Genomic DNA, 20,159 nt, shown 5'->3' with positions numbered 1-20,159 from the left:
TTTCAACTGGGGAAAGGTCAGTTAAAGGGCGAAAATCCAAATGACGCAAACACTGAAAATCCCCCTGAAGAGCAAAACTACAGAAGGAAGCAAAACAAGCTGGAGTTACGAGGGAGAACAAGAAGAAGGATGTCGTAGGGACAAGGAAAGCCCTGAGAGATGTGGGAAGGAGTCAGGAAAGCCATCGAGGTGACGGGAACAACAAGCACAAGAGCCGATGTCACTCTTACGCCACTTTTACCTGATATAAAGGGAATGGCTTGTTTGGTTTGGAGCATTGGTTTAGACAAGCAGAGTTGCAACCGGAGGTATTCTGAATGAGGTGGGGTCAAAGGAGATCAAACATAAAATTACAGGGAAATTTGAGGGAAGCAATGGAATCAGGTGGGCTGATGGAGGAGCGGTTGGGTAGCTGTGGAAAGAGGATACGAGAATGATGCAAAGTGTGGAGTATTACTCTGAAGGTGTTAAAGTGAGGGTGATGTGGTGATGGAAAGAAGATGGAAATGCAAAAATTATCTCTGCTGTGTATTGGCCAGGATTTGGACCAGGATCAGTGTGTGTCGTGTGAGAACAATAAAGTACCTCCCTGCCCGGACATACCTGGGAAGGAGATGAGGCTGTTATTTCTGCCTGGCAGAGACACTTTTAAATCATGACGTATAGATCATTTACACCCAAGAGTCCTGAGGCCAAGCAGCCCACTGCTGCTGTTTTTAGTGTTGTTTCCTAAGGGCAGCGAGACCCACGTGATTGCCTTGCTGTCTGCAGAGGTTTGTCTGTCCGTTGGTCTGTTAGTTGCCACAGGTTTGACAGAAGAACCGGAGTCTAAAAGGTAAATAAGGTCCAAAAAGTTGTATGAATACTGGCAGCCTGACAGAGGAGAGAGACGCTATGGGTGCCTGTGCTGGAAGGGAACCCGTGGCTGTGCTGCTGGCAAAACCCCACAGGTCAGAGCCATCCAGCTGGCAGGCCAAAAGCATGAAGTAGAAAATACTGAGAAAGCTGTGTATGTTAGAGAGTGGAGGAGGAGGAACCCAGCGACACAGACTACAGACCAAAGGGAAAAGCCTGGCAGATGTGTCAGACTGCAGAATGAGTGCCATCAAGATACCCTGGTTTGAAGGTATGGTAGTGGGAAGCACAGAACATACAGGAAAGAAATCCGTAGAGAACCCAATTTCCTCGGCCCCGTTGCTCACCAAACAAACGGTTAGTAAGCTCTGGAATATCAGAGACATCCCAGAAGACTGGAAGAGAGCTGTGCCCTGCCAGTATTTGTAAAGAGCAAACAGAAGACCTGAAAGTTTCTAGGCAAGGCAACAAAGAGCTGATATGGGATTCTCCAGTTAATGCCAATCAGCCTGATTCGGAGGAAACCGATCTTGCTGCGTAAACTTGTTTTGTTCTTGACAGTCTTTGATGTGACTACAGGTTTGTTTGGAAAAAGTGACACCTTAGATCTATCCAGGTTTCTGGAAGCATTAATATCCCAAAGCACACTGATGAGAGAAAACAGCATTATGCAATATTAACAGAGCAAGAGGTTAAGAGAGCTGGTTAGCTCCATTTAAAGACCTGCAGATGCAAAGGAGGTCATCCCTGGAAGCCCACCGTCGAGTGGCAGCGTTTCTTACGTGGATGTCCAGGAATGAGTCTTGGGTCAGGTATGACTCACCGTTTTATTCAGTGTTTGGTGAGCAGACATATTCATTCTGACACAATTTTCTGAGGACACGAATACTGTTAGAGTGTCAAAAATAATGAGGATGGGACCAGCACAGAATGACCTACTGCAGTTGATAAGGTGGTCATTTTAATAAATCTTCTTATATGATAGTCAAGAGCAAATTGTGCAGCCATGAAGAGGGAAAAAATGCCCCTATCTACAGAGAACAACTTCCAGTCCTGAAAAGAGGTGCTCTGAAAAGGATTTAGGGATCATAACAGGCAGAAAACCAACACAAGGCCAGCGGGCCAGGCTGCAGCAATGGACCCGAGGTGATCCCTTGCTGTGCAAAGACAGAAGTAAGGAGATGATGAAACCTCTCTCTGTGACTGGGTGACCCCCACGCTGGAAAACTGTACACTGCTTCATGGTCCTTATTTTAAAAATAACTTTGAATTTAAGGTGATTTGAAGGCTGGAGATCTCAGTAATTTAAAGAGGTCAACCAATTTAATGTATCAAAAAGCAGAATGAGACATGACTTGCTTGCAGTATCACTTCCTGATAGTCCAGAAAATCTACCAGGTATTCTGGCAGAGAATAACAAGAGCCAGTCACTGGAGAGTGATTAATCACAGAAACAAACTACCAAGTGAAGTGAAAGATCCTCTCTCCTCTGGAGTCTTTGAATCACGTCCGGAGGCCTGTCTGGAAGGCAGCTCCTGATCTACAAAATCCTGAGGGCTGTGAGAGCAGATCAGAGGAAGAGTTACCGTGTGGCTACCCTCTTTTTAAATTCCTCTGTAAGCAGCTGATACTGGGCTGCTTTTAGGTGCAATTAGGTACAGGTCTTAAGACCCTGTATGCGTTAGCCCAGTACCAGACATCGGGTTAAAAGTCTCCCGGATGATGTTGGTGTCCAAGCAATTCACCCCAGCCTCCTCTGTCCTGGCAGCGTTTCTGTCTTGCAGCCTGTGTTACACACAGTTGTGAAAAATCATCTCAGAAGATGTGACCGTAGCTATGTTTGGAGAAGGACTGGGGAAAAAATATCACCAGCGTTTTGACAAGTTATTTGGATTCTGCAGTGGTGAAGAAAGAAACAGCCTAGAATGAGACCCCACGGCTCTATGGGCTTTAAAGTGGGACAGTGAGCGCGTAGGAAAGAAGGTGGATCTACAGCAAGAAGAGAACAGTGGTGTCTTTCTGGAAAGATCAGAAGGGAGGGATGATGCGAGGGGTGGTTACAGTGAGGATTAGAAATCCCAAACATTCAGAAATAACAACGCAGAACGTCCTCGTGTCATGAGATTGATATTAAAATTATGAAATGTTGTAAAGACTTGCTTTCATCTGCACTCCTCGCCCCCTACTTTTGACTCTTTGAGTTACAAGAAAATCACATTTCACAGTTTCCCTGTGACGATGAAGATAGGCGCTTGCTTTGTGAACAAAGTGAAAGCATGGGAGTTAATGACTCCAGGAGTCTGGAATGTAATCTCAACACCCGGCACCCTGGTCTAGGGACAAGGCAAAGACTTTGCTAAGTTATGGGGATGCTACCGTGCACTCTCACCAGAGTTTGCATATTTTAGGAAGACGACGGACTTCTCATTTGAAGAGCTCAGGATCTGACTAATTTAAAGGACTTTCTGGTCTTTGCCCTTGTTTTAGCTCTACACAGGACAAAGAAGGAGCAGATGAAAATGTGGGAACCCAGCACACAGGACATAGGACCTAGGGGTCGGAGCAGAGAAGGAGAACAGAGAGAATCATGTAGCTGGGATGCTCAGGCTGCCTGGCTTTATCTGACTAATAATGAAAGGCAGCCAGCGTGTCAGAGGGTGTGAGAGAAACAGATCGATAGAGAGATAAAACTGAGATGGAAGGAGCTCAGGAGGGGGTGGGGAAGAGAGTAATAAAACACTACAAATCAGCAGGGTTACGTTTGAACCTGATTTGAATGCACTCCGCGCTGGCGTAAGTGAATACAGCAGGTGTAAGGCTGTGGTGAATCAGACCTAAAGGCAGAAAGAGAGAGAGGGAAAAGTAGGAAGGAGACAGCCCTCTCGTTAATATTGCCCTGTAACCCGCCTTCACAGCTCTGACCCAACCTTACAAGCCCTGCTTCTCCTTTAATCCTGCTATACAGAGAAGCCCAGACCTCGCTAGCTCTGAGAATACAAACTGACAGCCTTTCCCTGCTGCCCTGGGCCACCATGATCTTCAGCCTGTCCTGAAGATGTGTCTGTTGGGTAAGATGTGTCTCAGTGACATTTCACCTGACGGAGTGCAGGAAATGCTCCTCACCACCTCATTCACAGAGGAGCCAGGGCAGGACAACTTCTGACAGTGCCCTGAGCCGGTGGGTCCAGGGCACTTTTCTAGGAGAGAAGATTGACCGTGCCCACACATATGTGTCAACAGAAGGTGAGCCAAGAAGCCTCTTTGTTCAGCTCCAGATTTTTGAGGCAAAGGAGACTGAGACATCCCAAAGCTAAGGGGGTGTCAGAGCATAGGAAATGAAAACATGCTCTACCAGAACAGGGCCGAGTACCTGGGTACCTTCCCCTGTTAGGGCACCTGCTTGCCCCCCTGGCCCAGGCACTCAGAGACGTTTTTCTCCTTATCCCTGGAATTACTTTTGAGTAACTTCCACCTAATTCTAGTGGCATGACCATTAACATTAGAAAATTTGGTTTTCCACACTGACCATTGCTGTCCACACCGCTCCCTTTTCTGTCAGTAGCTTCAGCATGGAGACACTGAAGGAGCCTCAGGGACTGCAGGGACCCGGAGAAGGGGCAGGGACAGCACATATGGCTGTTCAAATGAGCTTGGAGCAGCCTCTCACTGGCAGACACAACGACCTAACTCCCCAAGGCAGCCATGGTCTGTATTTTCTAGATCTAAAATTGTGTCTGGAGCAGTACAGTACCCCGAAGGTGCCTTCTCCACCACTCAGCCACAGCAGCTGCGTGAGAAGAGCTAGAGTCAAAGCAAGTGATGAGGAGGGAGTTGTTGACACTAGCAAGTAAAACTTTAACAAACTTAAGACTTTACCCAGATGAAAATTTCAAGATGCTATGCTTATTTCAAGATGTTACGCTTACAAAAGTCTGGCAAAGCACAAGTCAACTGCCTTTAATACGTGCTAAACTGATCAAGCTGAGGACCGATTATCTTGCTGGCAATCACGTGCTGCAGTGCAAACTTGCCCTGACAGCGCTACAGTTTTAACATGCTAAAACCACGTTGCCTGCACAGACTGTATTGTCCTCCCATCAATTTGTTGACACCTTTGCTTTCATGGAAAAACATCCCTGAATGCTAAAGAAGCCAGCCATGAGGAAGTTGCTGCCGGACGGGAAATTTCCTGTCCAAACAGCTTAATACTGCTGATTGAAGGGAGAGTTTGCTGACTGCACTCCTCCCAGTCCCCCTCACAACTCACCTCCGCCTGCCACATGATTTGTGCAAGACAAGAAGGACTATGAAGATTTTTTTTTTTTTCAAAATGACCCCCACTTTTTAGTTCCGTCATTGTAAAAACACCTCTTTCACCTAGCACGGGGAAGCGTGCCCTCGGTGGTGCCTCCTGATCGCATTGTGCTAACTCATTTGCCCATGAAGAGATACTTAAAGTATACCATAAACATTTCTGTCCTTGTGGAGTGTTTAAACTATCTTTTTATGGGCATACTCTGCCTGCATCAGGGATACATTTCTTGACAAGTGCAACAGTTAATGATTCAGCAGATAGTAAAGCAATTTTTTTTTTCATAAAAATTAATGCAGTAGAGGAGGGGATGCACGCAGGGATTTAAGAAATGTACAGTTTAAATACATAAGGGCAGTGCTTTGCAATGTAAGATTTTTTTTTTTACATTTAGATATCCCAAAATAACTGCCCAAAACAGTGAAATCTTAATGGTGTGGAAGAGCAAAGACAGGAGTGATGTGTAAGGACACGCATCTCTTTTAATTCTGGTGTGGCACTTACAGAATCTATCGCTGAAATATGAAAAATACTGTGCTATATAAGTGGCGTTACCTGTTTTCTGATCAGTTATTGTAAAATAAATACTGTATGGATAAAGATATTCACCAAAAGGTATGGAAAGGCCCATAAACACGTGGATATTCACGTGGCCTCCATTGATCGTTATGCCAGCTGGACACGTTTCAGCAGGACTGGGCGCCCGGGGCCAGATTTTGACAGAAGATGGGTGACAAAGAGGAGAGCAGCGAGTCGCCGCTGGTGCTGGCCATGACAAAAGTGGTGGAGAACGCAAACGATGGGCAGACGGCGCCTGTGACCGGCTCGGCCACCAGAGCTGGTGACACACCGGTGGCCACCGCCAGCCTGGGGGGAGGCTGCACCCCCAGGCAGCCCCAGCCCGGGCAGGCCCAGCCGCCGCCGGAGGCCCGGGGACCCCAACTCCGCCATGACACGGTCGCGGGGGGGAAGCCTCCTGGGCTGTGGCCCTGCCTGGGCTGTATGGAGGAGAGCCCCGAGCCTGCGCCCTCCGGGGGTGGCCACCCACCCCGGGGCCGGGGCGGGGCCGGGGCCGGGGTCGGGGTCGGGGTCGGGGCCAAGACATGCGGCGCCCCGCGACGCTGCTCGGCCTCCGGGGAGCCGAGCGCACCTCGCTCGCCGGGGGGCGCCCTAGCGGCAGAGCCGCCCCGCCGCTCCGGCCCCCCGGCCGGCCAATGGGAAAGCGGCGGAGGCGGGCCGTGCCGCTGCCTCAGCCAATGGGAGGCGGGCGCGGTGTGGCCGGGCACGCGTCAGCACCCGGAAGCGGCCGCTCTGCGACGGCAGGTGCCATAGAGAAGTTGTGGCGGGGCGGGGTGGGGCTGAGCCGCCCGGCGGCGGGGCAGGGCCGGGGCCTGTGTGAGGCCTGAGCGCGGCGGGGCCGGGCCGGGGCCCCTGCGGTGGGCGACGGAGCGATGGCGGCCGAGGGGAAGGTGACGGGGCAGAGCCAGGAGCAGTTCCTGCTGCTGGCCAAGGCGGCCCGCGGCGCCGCCCTCGCCAGCCTCATCCACCAGGTGCTGGAGGCCCCGGGCATCTACGTCTTCGGGGAGCTGCTGGACATGCCCGCCGTCCGGGAGGTGAGACCGGACCGGCCCCGGCCCGGCTCCGGCCCAGGCCAGGCCCCCGTGGCCCTCCCCCGCCGCCAGGCCCGCCGGGCCCTGCCCGCGGCCCAGGCCGGGCCGGGGGGCGTCGGCGGCGGGCCCTGACCGTGTGTCTCCGCAGCTGGCCGACAGCGAGTTCTCCCCCGTCTTCCGCCTCCTGACCATCTTCGCCTACGGCACTTACGCGGACTACCTGGGTGAGGCCGGGCCCCGGGGCGGCGGGGGCGCAGGGCGGTTCAGGGGCCCTTTCCCCTCCCGGTGGTGCTGGTCCCTCGGGAGACCCTCACCCAAACTGCCCCCCCATCAGCAAGAACCGTGTCTCCACTGGAGTACCTGACCATAATTAATGCTACTATTTGCCAGTCGCTTGGGGGATTTCCAAGAACATCTTGACAGAGACATTCTTGAGGGGCGAGGGGGAAGACTTAGGTATCCGCTGGGATGTGCAGACCTCCATAAATAAGGCACGGCACAGCTAGAGAGGATGGCTTGAGGCTGAGGGGAGGAAAGGCTGCTCAGAAAAGGTCTTCTGAGATGAGAATTAATGGGGATGGCTTGGCAAGATGAAGCATCACTTGGGGGATTGGTGCGCAGACGCCTTAAGAAACAATCATGGTGCAGATGCTTCTGTGCAGGGCTGGGAAATGGAAAATGAGGCATAAATTCTTATACCTTTTTCTTTCCCCTGACAATAGCTGAAGCGGCAAACCTCCCTCCCTTGACAGAGGCTCAGAAGAACAAACTGAGGCACCTGTCAGTCGTCACTCTGGCTGCCAAGATCAAGGTAGTGGCCCTATTTGTCCCCGAGTTCGCCTTCCACTAGGATTACCTCTTGCTAGTTACTGTCGTGTTTCCACAGTGCATCCCCTACTCAGTGCTGCTGGAGCAGTTACAGCTGAAGAACGTCCGGCAACTGGAGGACCTCGTGATTGAGGCTGTGTATGCAGATGTGCTGCGAGGGAGCCTGGATCAGCGGAACCAGCGCCTGGAGGTGGATTACAGCATTGGGAGGGACATCCGGAGGGAGGAGCTAAGCACCATCACCCGCACATTGCAGGAGTGGTGAGGAGGAAGCCCCCAATACTAACACCCAAAAAAGGTTGCAGGATTGGCCAGTGGCTTCGCAGGATCCTCTGTGTGTCACTGGGGGGTAGTGTTGTGAGATGGACTACTCAATCCACTTTCCTATACTCCAATGGAAAGTAATTTTGTAAAAATAATTTTCCAAATTCCCCTGTTCGTTGCTGGAGGGGTGTGGAGACCGCAAAGCAACCTTTGCACAGTCCTGGCTGCTGGCAGGAAGCTTTCTGAGTAGATATCTGTAGTTCGTAACCTAGCGTCGCTTTGTTATTTGTCCCCAACCCAGGTAGTAACGTCACTACGTTATTACATTAAATTCCTGCTCCTGTGTCTTCGCTGCCTGGTGTAGCTGTCACCTTCTGGTCTTTTTTGGCCTGTAGATCTGTCACCTTTCAGGTTTCTTTTGATGTTGTGTAAATTACCTGGCCTGTTTAGTTCTACGTCTTCTCTCCAGGTGCCAGGGCTGCGAGGTTGTCTTGTCGGGCATTGAAGAACAGGTCAGCCGGGCCAACCAACATAAAGAGCAACAGCTGGCGCTTAAGCAGCAGATAGAGAGTGAGGTGAGTGGGCTCAGGAGGGAGCAGCTGGCGCCCGTCACTTTGAAATAACTAGAACCAGTACCATGTGCCTGTTAATGGTCTTTGCTTAAGTAAGGCCTTACCTTTTTCCTAGGCCAGACCTCCTAGGGGGTTGTGCCTGAAGAAGAGTTCTAAATCAACTTGAACTCCTCTGCAGTACAGGGGTCTGGACAGCTGTTAGCTCTCGTTTGTCCTGAGCTTGCAGCTCTTAACTCCAGGGCTTGTTTTAAAAAAAAAAAAACAACAAAACAAAACAGAACGAACAAACACCAAAACAAACTAAAAACCTTGGGAAATTCCTTGGTTCTTGGTTTTTTGCTGTTGCAGGTGGCAAACCTGAAGAAGACCATTAAAGTGACAACAGCAGCCGCTGCAGCAGCCACATCCCAAGACCCAGAGCAGCACCTAACAGAGCTCAGGGAGCCGGCCCCTGGCACCAACCAGCGCCAGGCGAGCAAGAAAACTTCCAAAGCCAAAGGGTGAGGAGTGGGGGCAAACTAACAGAACTGCTCTCTCTCGTGTGTGTGTGTGTGTTCAGGAGGTGAATTGGGGGGAGCCCTGTTTCAGAGCAGTAATATTACTGACTGCAGGGGTCTTCTCCCTGGGCAGGGGATGGTCAGAGGTGTAGATGACCAGAGGTGGTCGAGACTTCTGCTGTCCTGCTAACATGGGGCGAAATCTCTGTGGCTTGTGTTGTGAAGCAGAGTTCATAAGCCTTCCTTGTGTTCTCTGCTTGTGAAGAACATCAGCTGCTCTTCTTTGTGTGCATTTAGAAAAGGAAGTCAGGGATGAGCCTTAGTGTCCACTCTGAAATTATTTTTTTCCTCTCTCCACAGGCTCCGGGGCAGTGCAAAGATTTGGTCAAAATCAAACTAGTTGAATCTCCCTTCACAACTGGGAGGGTGAGAGGAAGAGATTTGGGGGATGGAGGGGTAGCAAGGGTCTCAAGTGTGATGCTTCTGAGCTCTTCTCCGAGATCCATCTTGCCAACTAATTCTCCTGCATGTTTGTTCTCTTTCCTGTCATCTTTACTGACCTTCCAGGCAGTGCCTCCCTCCTCTTCATTACGGCACTGCACACTCTAAGCTTCCAATTGTATGCGTTGCTGTTTCCCCTGCCCCTCAAGCCCCCATCGCCACGGCTGTGTGTTTCTCTCTTTCTCTCTCCCTGTCTTTTGACAGGTCTATTGGAAGAGCCATAAAGCTGTGTCAGTCACCTTGGCACCCGCAGGGCATCACAGAAGCTTGGCGAGAGTGCGCTGGTGCTCAGCAATCGTTTTGGCTCTGTGAGACTCCTGGGATACTTTGTTCCAGGATGCAGCTGCCATCTTTGATTGTTTAATCTTTGTTTTGCTAGGTGGGAGGGTAGTTTTTGAAGGGATTCTTTTAAAAATATATAAATATATTATAAATATATATAAAACAATAAAAATATAGATCTATGGACATATCTGTACAACTTGTGCTCCTGTGGTTGTGTCTCTTTGTCTTGCATACTGATTGTGGGTGCTCCAAAATAAGTTGTGATGCTGAGAGCCTCTGTCCCCTTCCTGGGTGGAATGTATCCTCAAAGCACTCACTTCCTTTTCCAAAGGGCCGTGCCTCAGTAGCTCAGTAGAACTGGGGCGAGAGCCCGTAAAGCAGGAATGACTCATGAATCTTATTTAAAGAGTTTCTTGTGTGATTGGTTTGCATCTGGAACATTCAAAAGAGGTGCTTTTCAGGTAGTCTCAGAGGATGGTGCAGAGACTGAGGAAAAAGTTCCTATTTGCGTCAATACTATGTGCCCAGTGATCCTGGACAAAACAGAAAGTGATGCAGGGACTTCTCGGACAGAGTTGAAGGTGCCAGAGTCAGTCAGTGCCCATCTGTGTGCATTTTCATAGTACAGATGCAGCTTAAGCCAGTCTTGGTGATAACTGGAGTCTGGTTGAAAAAAAAAAAAATAATAATTGATTCCTCTGAGATGCTCAGAAAAAAAACCCCATAGGATTCTTCAGAGGATGCATCCCTGAGACTGGCTTGAAGCAGAGTCAGATGGATGCGAGTGTCGTACTCCGTTCCACAGTGGTGGACGCTGATGTAAATGTAACTTGGCACTGTGACTCCCACCCCGGCTTGGTTCTGTGTCTTGTGCCAATGCTAGAATTTGGTTCCCTGAACTTGGGTTTCTGTGTGTGAGCAAACCACCAAAAAATTAGTCCAACAAGGGAAAGCCCTGATCTTTACCGGCACTTTTCCAGTTTATTGGCCTGAGTCTCCTTCTGTGCAGACAAGTGGGAGCTGGAGTTGAGGCAGTGTAGGTGGGAGCAAGCCTTGTTAAGGGGGTGGGGAGGTGCTTGTTCTAGTGGTAGCAAGGTGCGATGCTGTCTCGCTACTCAAACACCACAAAACGCTGGTTTATGCAATATCGGTATTTTACTAGTCCTGAACTGCTGTAACACAGCACCTGTGAACTCACAAAATTTCTAAGCAGCTTCCTTCCCTGTGTGTAAGGTGACAGGGCAGGGCATACGCACCGGCTGTGCCAGGGGCAGGGATGTGCCGAGGTGTCCTGGGTGACTGCGATCAGTGGCTGAGGTCTCCAAGAGACCTCAAGAGCCTCTCTAAGAGCTCAGGCCGCCGCACGCCTTTTCCCCTATTCTGTACCCTGAGGCATCAAGACCCTTAGCTGCAGTCATCTGGCAAGAAAATGCTAGGTAGGAGATGTTTGGCGTGATAAGAGGAAATGGCCTTAAGTTGCAGCAGGGGAGGTTTAGGTTGGGTATTAGGAAAAATTTACTTACTGAAGGAGTGGTCAGGCACTGGAACAGGCTGCCCAGGGAAGTGGTGGAGTCGCCATCCCTGGAGGTGTTCAAAGAACGTGTAGATGTGGCACTCCAGGACATGGTTTAGTAGACATGGTGGTGTTAGGTTGATGGTTGGACTTTATGATCTTGGACTTTATGATCTTTCCAACCTTAAAGATTCTACGGTTCTGTGCTACCTGGATGAGAGGTGCAAATCTGGCTGCAGGAGCACGTAAGGGAGCAGCTAAGCCAGGGTTGTCTCAACCTACCCAGAGAGGTCTGGCTAATTTGTCTACTTGATGAGTCCTTTTTTCCATAAGTTGCAGGGAGGGGTTGTGACAACACTTTCAGTTTTTGTTTAAATTACTTCAAGCCTTCCTCCCTCTGCATCACACCACCTTCCTCTGTCTCTCAATGAGGAGTCACGGTGGTCACTCCATTTGCAATTGTCTGCAAGAAGCAGTAATATCCGTGCCTGTCAGATTCTCCTGCTCCCTGGGAAGGGCTAGTCTGCCACTGAGGTGCTGACAGGGGAGGTGATACCTGGCAAGCCCTGAGCACCTGCCAAATGTCTGGCACCTCACGCCCTTTGAAAGAGGAGCCGCTTGCAAAGCCACTGGGGTGTGAGGTGAAGGAGAGAGTGTGGAACGGGCTTGGGATGGAGCCAAGCAGCCAGACAAAGCACGTGTCCTGACAGCCGGCTGAGGTCCAGTGGGAGCTGGGCTGGAGCAGTGTCATCTCCAGGGAGAACTGACGTTACTACTAATGCAGGAGGATATTTGTGCCCTGCAAAAGTCCCACTGCTACTTAGGAAGCAGCTCTTTGTCCCAAGTGTGTCAGCTGCTCTCTGACCTGTTGGGCTTTGCTCTCGTTAACCGCACTGCAGCTATTAGGCACAAAGAGTCTTTTTAAACACTGAATCCAGAGTTTAAATCCAGGCTGCAGATCCTGAGAGCAGAGTTGGAAGCATCCCTCAGCCAGCACGGAGAGCTCCACGTCAGTTGCCTGTGATACGCTTGTCTGAGTGCCCTGCACAGCACACGGCAAGGAGGAGCAGTGCCTGAGCTCTGTACACACGCTGGCATTGGTCTTGTGAGCACAAAAACCCACGTGTGGATGACAGCAACCAGAGCGTGGGCCAACACGGGGTCCTGGGGGGGCTCACCATGCCAGCCGTAGGCTGCGCTGAAGACCCAGGCTTGGTTCCTCGCGGATAAATCACAGCCATCATGAGTCTGCCTGCGTGCTGCTGCCATAACTTTGTTCTGTGGCATCCAGCTTTCCTCCTTCTCCAAGGCTCAGCTCAGTTCTCCGACAGCGGCACTTGCTGAGCACAGCCATCGGCCTTGCTCCCCCTTCCCATTTTCTTATTTGCCCCTCTCGAGGCTGGTTGTGTTGTGGATTTTGTAAGAGTTTGGGATTAAATGTATTTGCTCAAGGGGCACCTGCACAGCTCTGAAAGTCTTCCATTTTGTTCCCTTTTCAAAGGGAACACCTTTTAAAACCTTCATAAAGAAAAAGGAAGGAGAAGGTGGGAGATAAAATTACTTCAGACCTTTTGTATGACTGAAAAATAAATGAGAGGTGTGCAGTGCAGAACGAAAATACTGCTGCAAATTGCCTTGTCGGATGGCAAACAGCGGGCAGGAGCATCGGCTTCCCTTTGCCCTTCACCTGAAAACCACAGTTTTTATTTTCCTGCTCACTTCAGCTGTGACTCAGAATTTCAGTCAGAGAGGATGTGAAGATTAATTAATTAGTTACCATTTGTAAATCACTTTGAAGATGACAAGAGTGAGATAAGTACTGAGCATTATTATGATAGGGTTCATTTTAATTTTAAATATATTTGTGTTTTTAACTCTGTTTGCTCACGAAGAAAACACTGAGAAAACAGACCCTGAGTAGAGCAGAACAGAAATACCTGGACACACAACACCCTAAGCCCTGGCAAAGGACTGAGGTTTAGGGGATTGTAGAAGAGGGTGTGGAGAAGTGTCCATCCCAGCTCCAGGAGATCTGCCAGCCCTGGCACCCAAAGTGTAGTGACTCTTGCAGAGTGTTTCATTGCAGCTCCTCTTTGCGTATTACATGTGGGGCTTTCATACCTGGACTCAGACAAGGGAAGATGTAGGGCAGGACCCAAATGGCTCTATCCCTGACATCTGACTTTTGCCAGCCACCTCCAGCTGCCCTGTGCTGAGAGGTAACTGCGGAGTCTTATTAGGGATTGGGGTTAATTATGGTAATTATTGCATTACTGAGGGCCCAATTTCTTCTGGGGAGCTTACTGCTCCCCTTCTTAAAGTTGGTGGGAGTATCAGACACCATGCTGCCAGCAGCCCAGCATGTGCTGCGGTGCCCCTCTGTACCTGGTGAGTGGGGAGAAGTGTAACAGCCAGGCAAGTGCCCTGCAAGACTTGTCTGAGGTTCTCACCATCCTCCAGCGATTTGTACTGGGGGCCTTTGGAGGTAGAGGTGGTCTTAGTGTTTAACGGCCCTCGCAGGGCTCCCCTCAAAGGGGGTCAACATTACTGACATTTCTGAGGATGCCCTTGCCTCTGTCCCCAAAATGAGACACATGGGGAGGGGGCTGTTGTTTGATTTTTGACGAGGGATGGGCTGGTGTGTGTCAAAGTATTCATCAAACATTACCAACCCTCCTTTGTGCTGGGCCACAGTGACTGAGGGTTGTGCCTGCCTCTTGCCACGGCTGGACCAGCTCCCCTGGGATGAGGCCCTGGCTCTGCAGGACTACAACGCAGAGCAAGGCAGAGTAGTCAGAAGAATCCCACAGTCTGTGCCAGCAGCTGCATGTGCACATCTCAGATCCCTGACATCCTTCTTGTCTCCTTTTTAAGCCCTGGAGTAGCAGCTCATTTTCCTTCTGTGACCCCTTTCCCTCTCTGCCATCTTCTCCATGGGGTCTGTCTGTGTTCCCACCTGCAGGGCTCTTCTTTCCTCATCCTTTTTTCCTAGTAGTAGCCACTGCTTAGTTGCAATACTCAGAAAAAAAAAAAACAACACACCTGCTTTCTACTGGTTCCTCAGCCACCCACCTTTTGGGTGTTTCTATTCAGGGCTGCTCCAGCTTTCCAGGAGCATCCCTGCCAGTGTGGAACTGGGTTGGGTTTTTATCTGCCTCCTTTGCTGGCAGCAGGCTCCACCACTGCCGGGGAAAGGAGTTAATTTGCAGAAATTCTGTGTGTAATGTGCAATTATATTCATGTTGTGATTAATTCAATAGATACCAAAATTTCAGCTGGATTCAAGAGCCGTGACCCTTACACATCCAGAATCACTGCAGAACACGTGCATGCGTTAAAAGCAACCGTACAACAAGTGAAGCCCCTGCCCCTTCGGATCAGGAGAAAATGTTCCTGGGGAGGCTTTGCCCTGTCTCCTGCGGGTTGCCCTGCATCTGCCTCTAAAGCATTTAGCACTGGCTTCAGGGCACGGGAAGATGGACGATCTGCTTGGTGGGAGAAGGAGTGAAGAGCTCCTGGTGACCACGTGTGATCTCTTACCAGTATCATCTCATAATCCCCTGCGAAAGCTGAGCAAGTGCCAACAAAAAAGTAGTTAATTTTATCGTCCCCACTAGTCCCCTCGGCAGGCTGCCCCAGCACCTGACTGCTGTAGTGGTTAGAAAGTTTTCCTAATTTACAGCTTAAATAGATTCACCGCTAGTTTGTACTCACTTGTTCCTGCGCCAGTGCGGCTTCAGCAGAAGCTGTTCTTCCTCCTTGATGTTTATTTCCCTTGAGCATAGGCTTCACTTTGCTTAACTAACCAAACCAGCCTCCTCATACATTGTGAGCTCGCCGTAGCTTGTAGGCTATCCTACAAGCTTTTACTTGCACTTCAAATTAAGCTTTCTTAGTCAGAAATGAGCACAGTTCTCTTCCACAGGTGAAGTCTTACCAGCATCTCACACAGCAACAGCAACGCGTACCTATGGCTGCTGGAAACGCCTCCCAGATTACCTGTGTCTTCTCCTCGATTGATGCCTCAGTGGGGGCTTACAATTATTGTATGAGTCACTGGTGGTCCTGAGTTTCTTTTCTTTTTTTTTTTTTTTAGCTTATAATCAAAGAGGCTCCAGTTTACAGCTAAGAAAGTTCTCATTTTAGGTCCTATGTGCCTTTTCTCTTTTACTTTGTGCTACTAACTTCAGTCCCTTTGACGCTACCGATGCCTTTAAGGCCACCTCATTCCTCCTGTGTGACAACTCTCATCCAGTCTGGCAATCCGTCTGGGGTTTGTTTATTTACTCATGTATTTATTTTTTACAATCTTTGTTGTCCTTTTCTCTCATTAGTGACGGGTGGATATCGTGAGGCTAGTATCTCTACTTCCACCTTACCTCTGATCATTACACCACTAGCAGTTGGAGACAGGTAGCATTTCTTCTGTTCCTCTTCCTTTGTACCTCCTTTTCCCCCCCCTAAGTTTGTATTAAGTGCCATCGGGATTTACAAACCCAGCCAAAACAGCAGGATGTGAGGAGACACTGGAAGTAATAATAACGTAAGTGGAGTTTCCCCACGAGGATGTTTTTTGAAGTGTTGTATTCAAAAAAGAAAATTCACAGGAGGGGAAAAAATAGTTACATTCAAGACTGGACTGAAAAATAGAATCAAGACATTTTTTAGAATACTTTGGAAAGTAGAAAAATGTTGCAAACCCAAGTGATTTTTAGCCTAGACCCTGTATTGAGGTCTATTTTAAACCCTGTTGTTCACCAGCACTGGAGTCGGTACCACAGGAGGGGCAGTGGGATTTCACACTCTCACCCTGTGGAAGTGCGCATTTGTTTCCCAAACCAACCGTTGTGCCCAGACACTGCTCCATTTCCTGTAGCTCGGTCTGTGGTCCCATGGGCTTTGAAGTCCCCGTCAAGTCACCAGGTCTCTTCCTCCCCTTCCCACCCTCCTCTGCATTCTAGCACTGTGCCAGCCTGCTTTCCTCTCTGATTCACAGGTTTTTTTAAAGCCTGAAGGGACAGGTATAATCACGGCGTTTGGCTTCTCCAGCGGTCGAGAACAACCTCACTCAATTCCTGTGCGTGCTCAGCACCTTCTCTTTGAGACACCTCATCTAGGGTTGGAGTAGCAAGAGCTGGAAAGCCCAGGTATGCTTAACCACCATGCTCTCCAGTGAAGGTCTGCATCTCATTTCCAGTCCCATTATTAGGTAGCAGCAGGTTTTCTGCTGGGTTAAAGAGCCCTCTACTGTCAGTAAACCCCATTCCCATGTAGGTAACACCAGCCCATGCTCAAGTGGAATGAACTCGGACTCAGAGTCTTGAGTTCACGTTATCTTGTGGTGCCAGCCAGTGCTGCCAGGCTTCAAGCCATCCTTGTTGCTCCCTTCTTGAGTCCTTCTAATCTTTGGTGTCCTTTTTAGTGTTGTACACCCAGACTGACCATTTTTTTTTACACAATGCATTCACTGTTGAGACATAGGGAAGAAACTTTACCTCTCTGCTTGGTGAATGCAGGCTAATGCCTCCAAGCGCAACCCATCTCCACAGCTGAGGAATTACACAAGTACCACACATCCACTTGGTTATCTCCCAGTCCCCTAATTCTTTTTTGAGTCCCTCCAGAGTATCCAGAAAACAGTCCTCTGTCTTGAAAGAGTGCAGACTACATTTATGTTCCTAGATGAGTGTCTTTCTGCTTCTAGTGCAGCCAAAAATATGTATTGCTTATAAATAAACACCATACCAATAGTTACAGGCTGCTCTGCACATCTCATCTTTTTCCATCATTTATCATTTTCATTGTTCCTTAGGTCCTCTGAAAGCTTCATCAGCACTGGTTTAATATCTTCTTTCAGATCATTAATCAAGTTACTAATGAACATTAATTTCAGAACAGCATCCTACTAGAAATAATTTCATATTCTGGGGTCTTTTTTTCCCCTCATTACTTGAAATCTATCAGTGAACTAAAATTTATAATATTGGCCCTCTTGTTGTTTTAAATTTTTTTATTATTATTTTTAGTCAGAGAACAATCTTGTGTGGCTAAGAAACACCCCTTGTGCTGGTGTAACCTTTAACTTTAGGTTGGTGTAGTGCCTTTGTTAATCCAACCCATGATTTAATCAGAAAATGTTACAGTTGTTGGACAGGAACAATTTTGAGAAAGTGAGGTCGAAAACATTATAAAAACTGATACACTCATTTAAACTTTTTAATTAATGTATTTTTGATCTCTTATCTTGACTTAATGTCAGTTTACCTGTTTTCCAGCTGTGGATATAGTCTCATTTACTGTTTATGAATACTGGCACAAGGTTAACTTTCCCAGGCTCATCATATTTCTCTTCAGCATTCTACGATGCTTTAAAAAGTACAGAGAAAGGTGCGCAGAGCTTCAGGGCTACTGACAAAAACATTTAATGACAAAGCTCCCACTAGCTTTAATGGTTCTTACTTTCATGATAAATTTTCAAATAGGGAAAACTGAATGTACAACAGACAAAACCCCCTAAGTTTCTATTCTATTTGTGTGTAGATAATGCTTTCTCATCCTAGGTTATGCCATCCATCTTTCTACCAGTGTTCCCAGCCTCTCTCCACCTTATTCTGCACACTCCCCTCTTTATTCCCCCCCACCCCCACCCCCACCCCCGGACGGGGCTTTGAGCGACCTGGTCTACTGGAAGGTATCCCTGCCCAGGGAAGTGGGGTTGGAACTTGATGATCTTTAAGGTTGCTTCCAACTCAAATAATTTCATGATTCTTGTTTTCAGGCAGTTCAATTAGAGTAGTGCTGCGCACACGCTCATGTACGTGCTTACAACTTAGAGCTTCTCACAGCTTGTTTAAAGACAAAGGAAGAGGAGTAAATCATTGGTTATGCACTCACCTTTTTGTTGCCTCCATGCAATTCTCTGCGTGTTCTTCCTTTGGAGTAATAACCTATGCCAGTGATCAGTAAGTGAATTTTCATCACCAGAGTATTGGTGAAAAGGAGACAGCCAAGCACAACTCATAATCAGCAAAAGGCACCAGTGGCAGTGCATCTGACACACGCTGGGTTACAGATCTGCCGTCTTTTTCCTTGCCTTCTCATTCCCTCCTCTTCTTGAGAGTCCCTCAAGTCACCAACCAAAAATCATCATTGTGCCCAGATCAATGCCAGCCTGCAGCAGCTGAGAAGGCTTCTTCAGCAGAACCCCAAGCAGCAGGTGAAGAACAGCCTTACAGGACTGGAGGAGTCAAGGGAGGTTCCCTTCTGTGGGGAAAAAACCTCCTGCTCTCTGAAGTCAGAGGTTAATATACCGTGTCAGCCTCAGGACTAGTGAAGGGGAGACACTCCCAATACACTTCCCGTACTTACTTTTCAGTTTGGGATCTCTAAAACTCTCTCCTGGGCTCCCGTCTCTGCTTCCCAGCCTTAACACAAGGTCCTCATCTTAACTCAACCTCTTCTCCATTTCCCTAGACCACCAGAGCCTCATCATGCCTGCAGGCCAAGATCTTGGAAAGGACCACAAGGCTCAAGCAGCTGGGTAAATCACACTCCCAGACACCACGGAGTGCCAGAGCACACAAGGGTCCCAGATCCGTGAGCAGGACAGCACCTAACAGGGCGCAGAGGCCAAATCCAGATAAAAGAATCTCTCTTTGAGAAAGAGGCACGCCTGCCCAAGTGTCATCCCAGTCTGTAGGGAGTCACCATTGTAACAGCTCATACCACTGACATCCTGGTTACCACATTTCTATCTGCTCTCTGTCAAGATTAGAAATTCCATGACCAAGCTGGAATGGATCCTCACATCTTAAAGGGCTAGGTTAATCCTCACCACCATGCCCATCTCCCTGTTCTCTCTCAGATACTGCCTCAAAGAGTGCTCCGAACTTTGCCGGCACTGTCCTGATGCTATAAGCACCTTTCTGAGCTCAGCTGGCTTTTCGCTGGATCAAAGCACCAGGTCCCACATCTTGCTCCAGCTCAGGACCAACACTGAGATGAGAGCTGCTGCTGCTCCAGTTCCTCCTCTCAAAGTCTGGCAAACCCACAACAATTTGTCCACCACTAAACCTCTCCCAAGCCCTGCTTTTTTCTATGTAGCTCCTCCTTTGCCCTTGCTTTCTTCAGGGCCTGCCTTGACGATGACATCTCCAGAAACTCAGTCCACTCCCAGCAGGTCATTGGCTTATTCCCCTCCAACGCTTACTTCACTGTCTCAACCACAGTCCCTTCCTTCACTCTCCCGGTTGCCAGAGGCCTCTACAACTGCACCTGGACGTGGAGCCATCATCTGAAGACCGGGACTTGGGGTTTGCTATGGGTTAAAACAGCACGGGGAAACGGAGACAGAGCCTGCTATCAGCTAAGGCTCTGCGCTGCACTTCCTTGAGGGGTGGAGGATGTGCAAATTCTGCCCTAAGCTTTCAGGGGCTGGATTCTGCGTCTTGTTTTCTGGGCAAGATAGTCAGTCCTCAGCGAGATGTCTGTCCTTCTGTTAGTGCCCAGATGTACAACATGAGAATATACAGCAACATCCCAGCACACCACTTCCAAGTGGAAGTCATGCATCAATTTCCTGCCTTTTCTTCCAAGTGACTTGATAAAAAGGTTTACGAAAGGGTGCGCGTTGGAGTGGGAAACTGGCCCAAGAACCCAGGAGATCTTCCCTAGCCCTGTATTCCTAATGCCTCTCAAGTTTCACAGAATACTGAAGAAGTTAAGAAAAAGGCACTCGTAACAATGTCAGCCTCAGTTGCAGGGAAATAATGAGAAAATAATGGAAATATTCCCTGGCCTTGTAGGAACCCCAGAAGCCCAATTCAGGGCTGCACAGATGACCAGGCAGCAAGAAAGACCAACCAATCCCCCTCGAGTGCAGAGCAAAGCTACAGCAATTAAAGGGTATTTTGGCAAATGGTG

General features: G+C 49.0%; 1 protein-coding gene across 1 annotated transcript; it reads left to right on the top strand.

Annotated features, from left to right (window-relative positions):
- Window positions 1-6,533: 6,533 nt before the first annotated feature.
- COPS7A (COP9 signalosome subunit 7A) lies at window positions 6,534-9,491 on the top strand. Its single transcript, XM_086760344.1, has 7 exons — window positions 6,534-6,780; window positions 6,926-7,001; window positions 7,500-7,588; window positions 7,664-7,866; window positions 8,339-8,444; window positions 8,790-8,941; window positions 9,299-9,491. Exons 1-7 carry the CDS (start codon window positions 6,619-6,621, stop codon window positions 9,336-9,338), a joined length of 828 nt encoding a protein of 275 aa, XP_086616470.1. The 5' UTR covers window positions 6,534-6,618; the 3' UTR covers window positions 9,339-9,491.
- Window positions 9,492-20,159: the final 10,668 nt, after the last annotated feature.

Source organism: Chlamydotis macqueenii, chromosome 1 (assembly GCF_036417535.1).
Source record: "Chlamydotis macqueenii isolate bChlMac1 chromosome 1, bChlMac1.mat, whole genome shotgun sequence".
Taxonomy (NCBI): Eukaryota; Metazoa; Chordata; class Aves; order Otidiformes; family Otididae; genus Chlamydotis; species Chlamydotis macqueenii.
This window is presented reverse-complemented; position numbering and strand designations above follow the sequence as displayed.

Bases quoted from the DNA above. Each gene is read 5' to 3' on its own strand.
- COPS7A (XM_086760344.1), top strand. From the start codon at position 6,619: ATGGCGGCCGAGGGGAAGGTGACGGGGCAGAGCCAGGAGCAGTTCCTG. The intron at 6,781-6,925 runs GTGAGACCGGAC...GTGTCTCCGCAG, and splicing joins ACATGCCCGCCGTCCGGGAG to CTGGCCGACAGCGAGTTCTC. The intron at 7,867-8,338 runs GTGAGGAGGAAG...TCTTCTCTCCAG, and splicing joins ACCCGCACATTGCAGGAGTG to GTGCCAGGGCTGCGAGGTTG.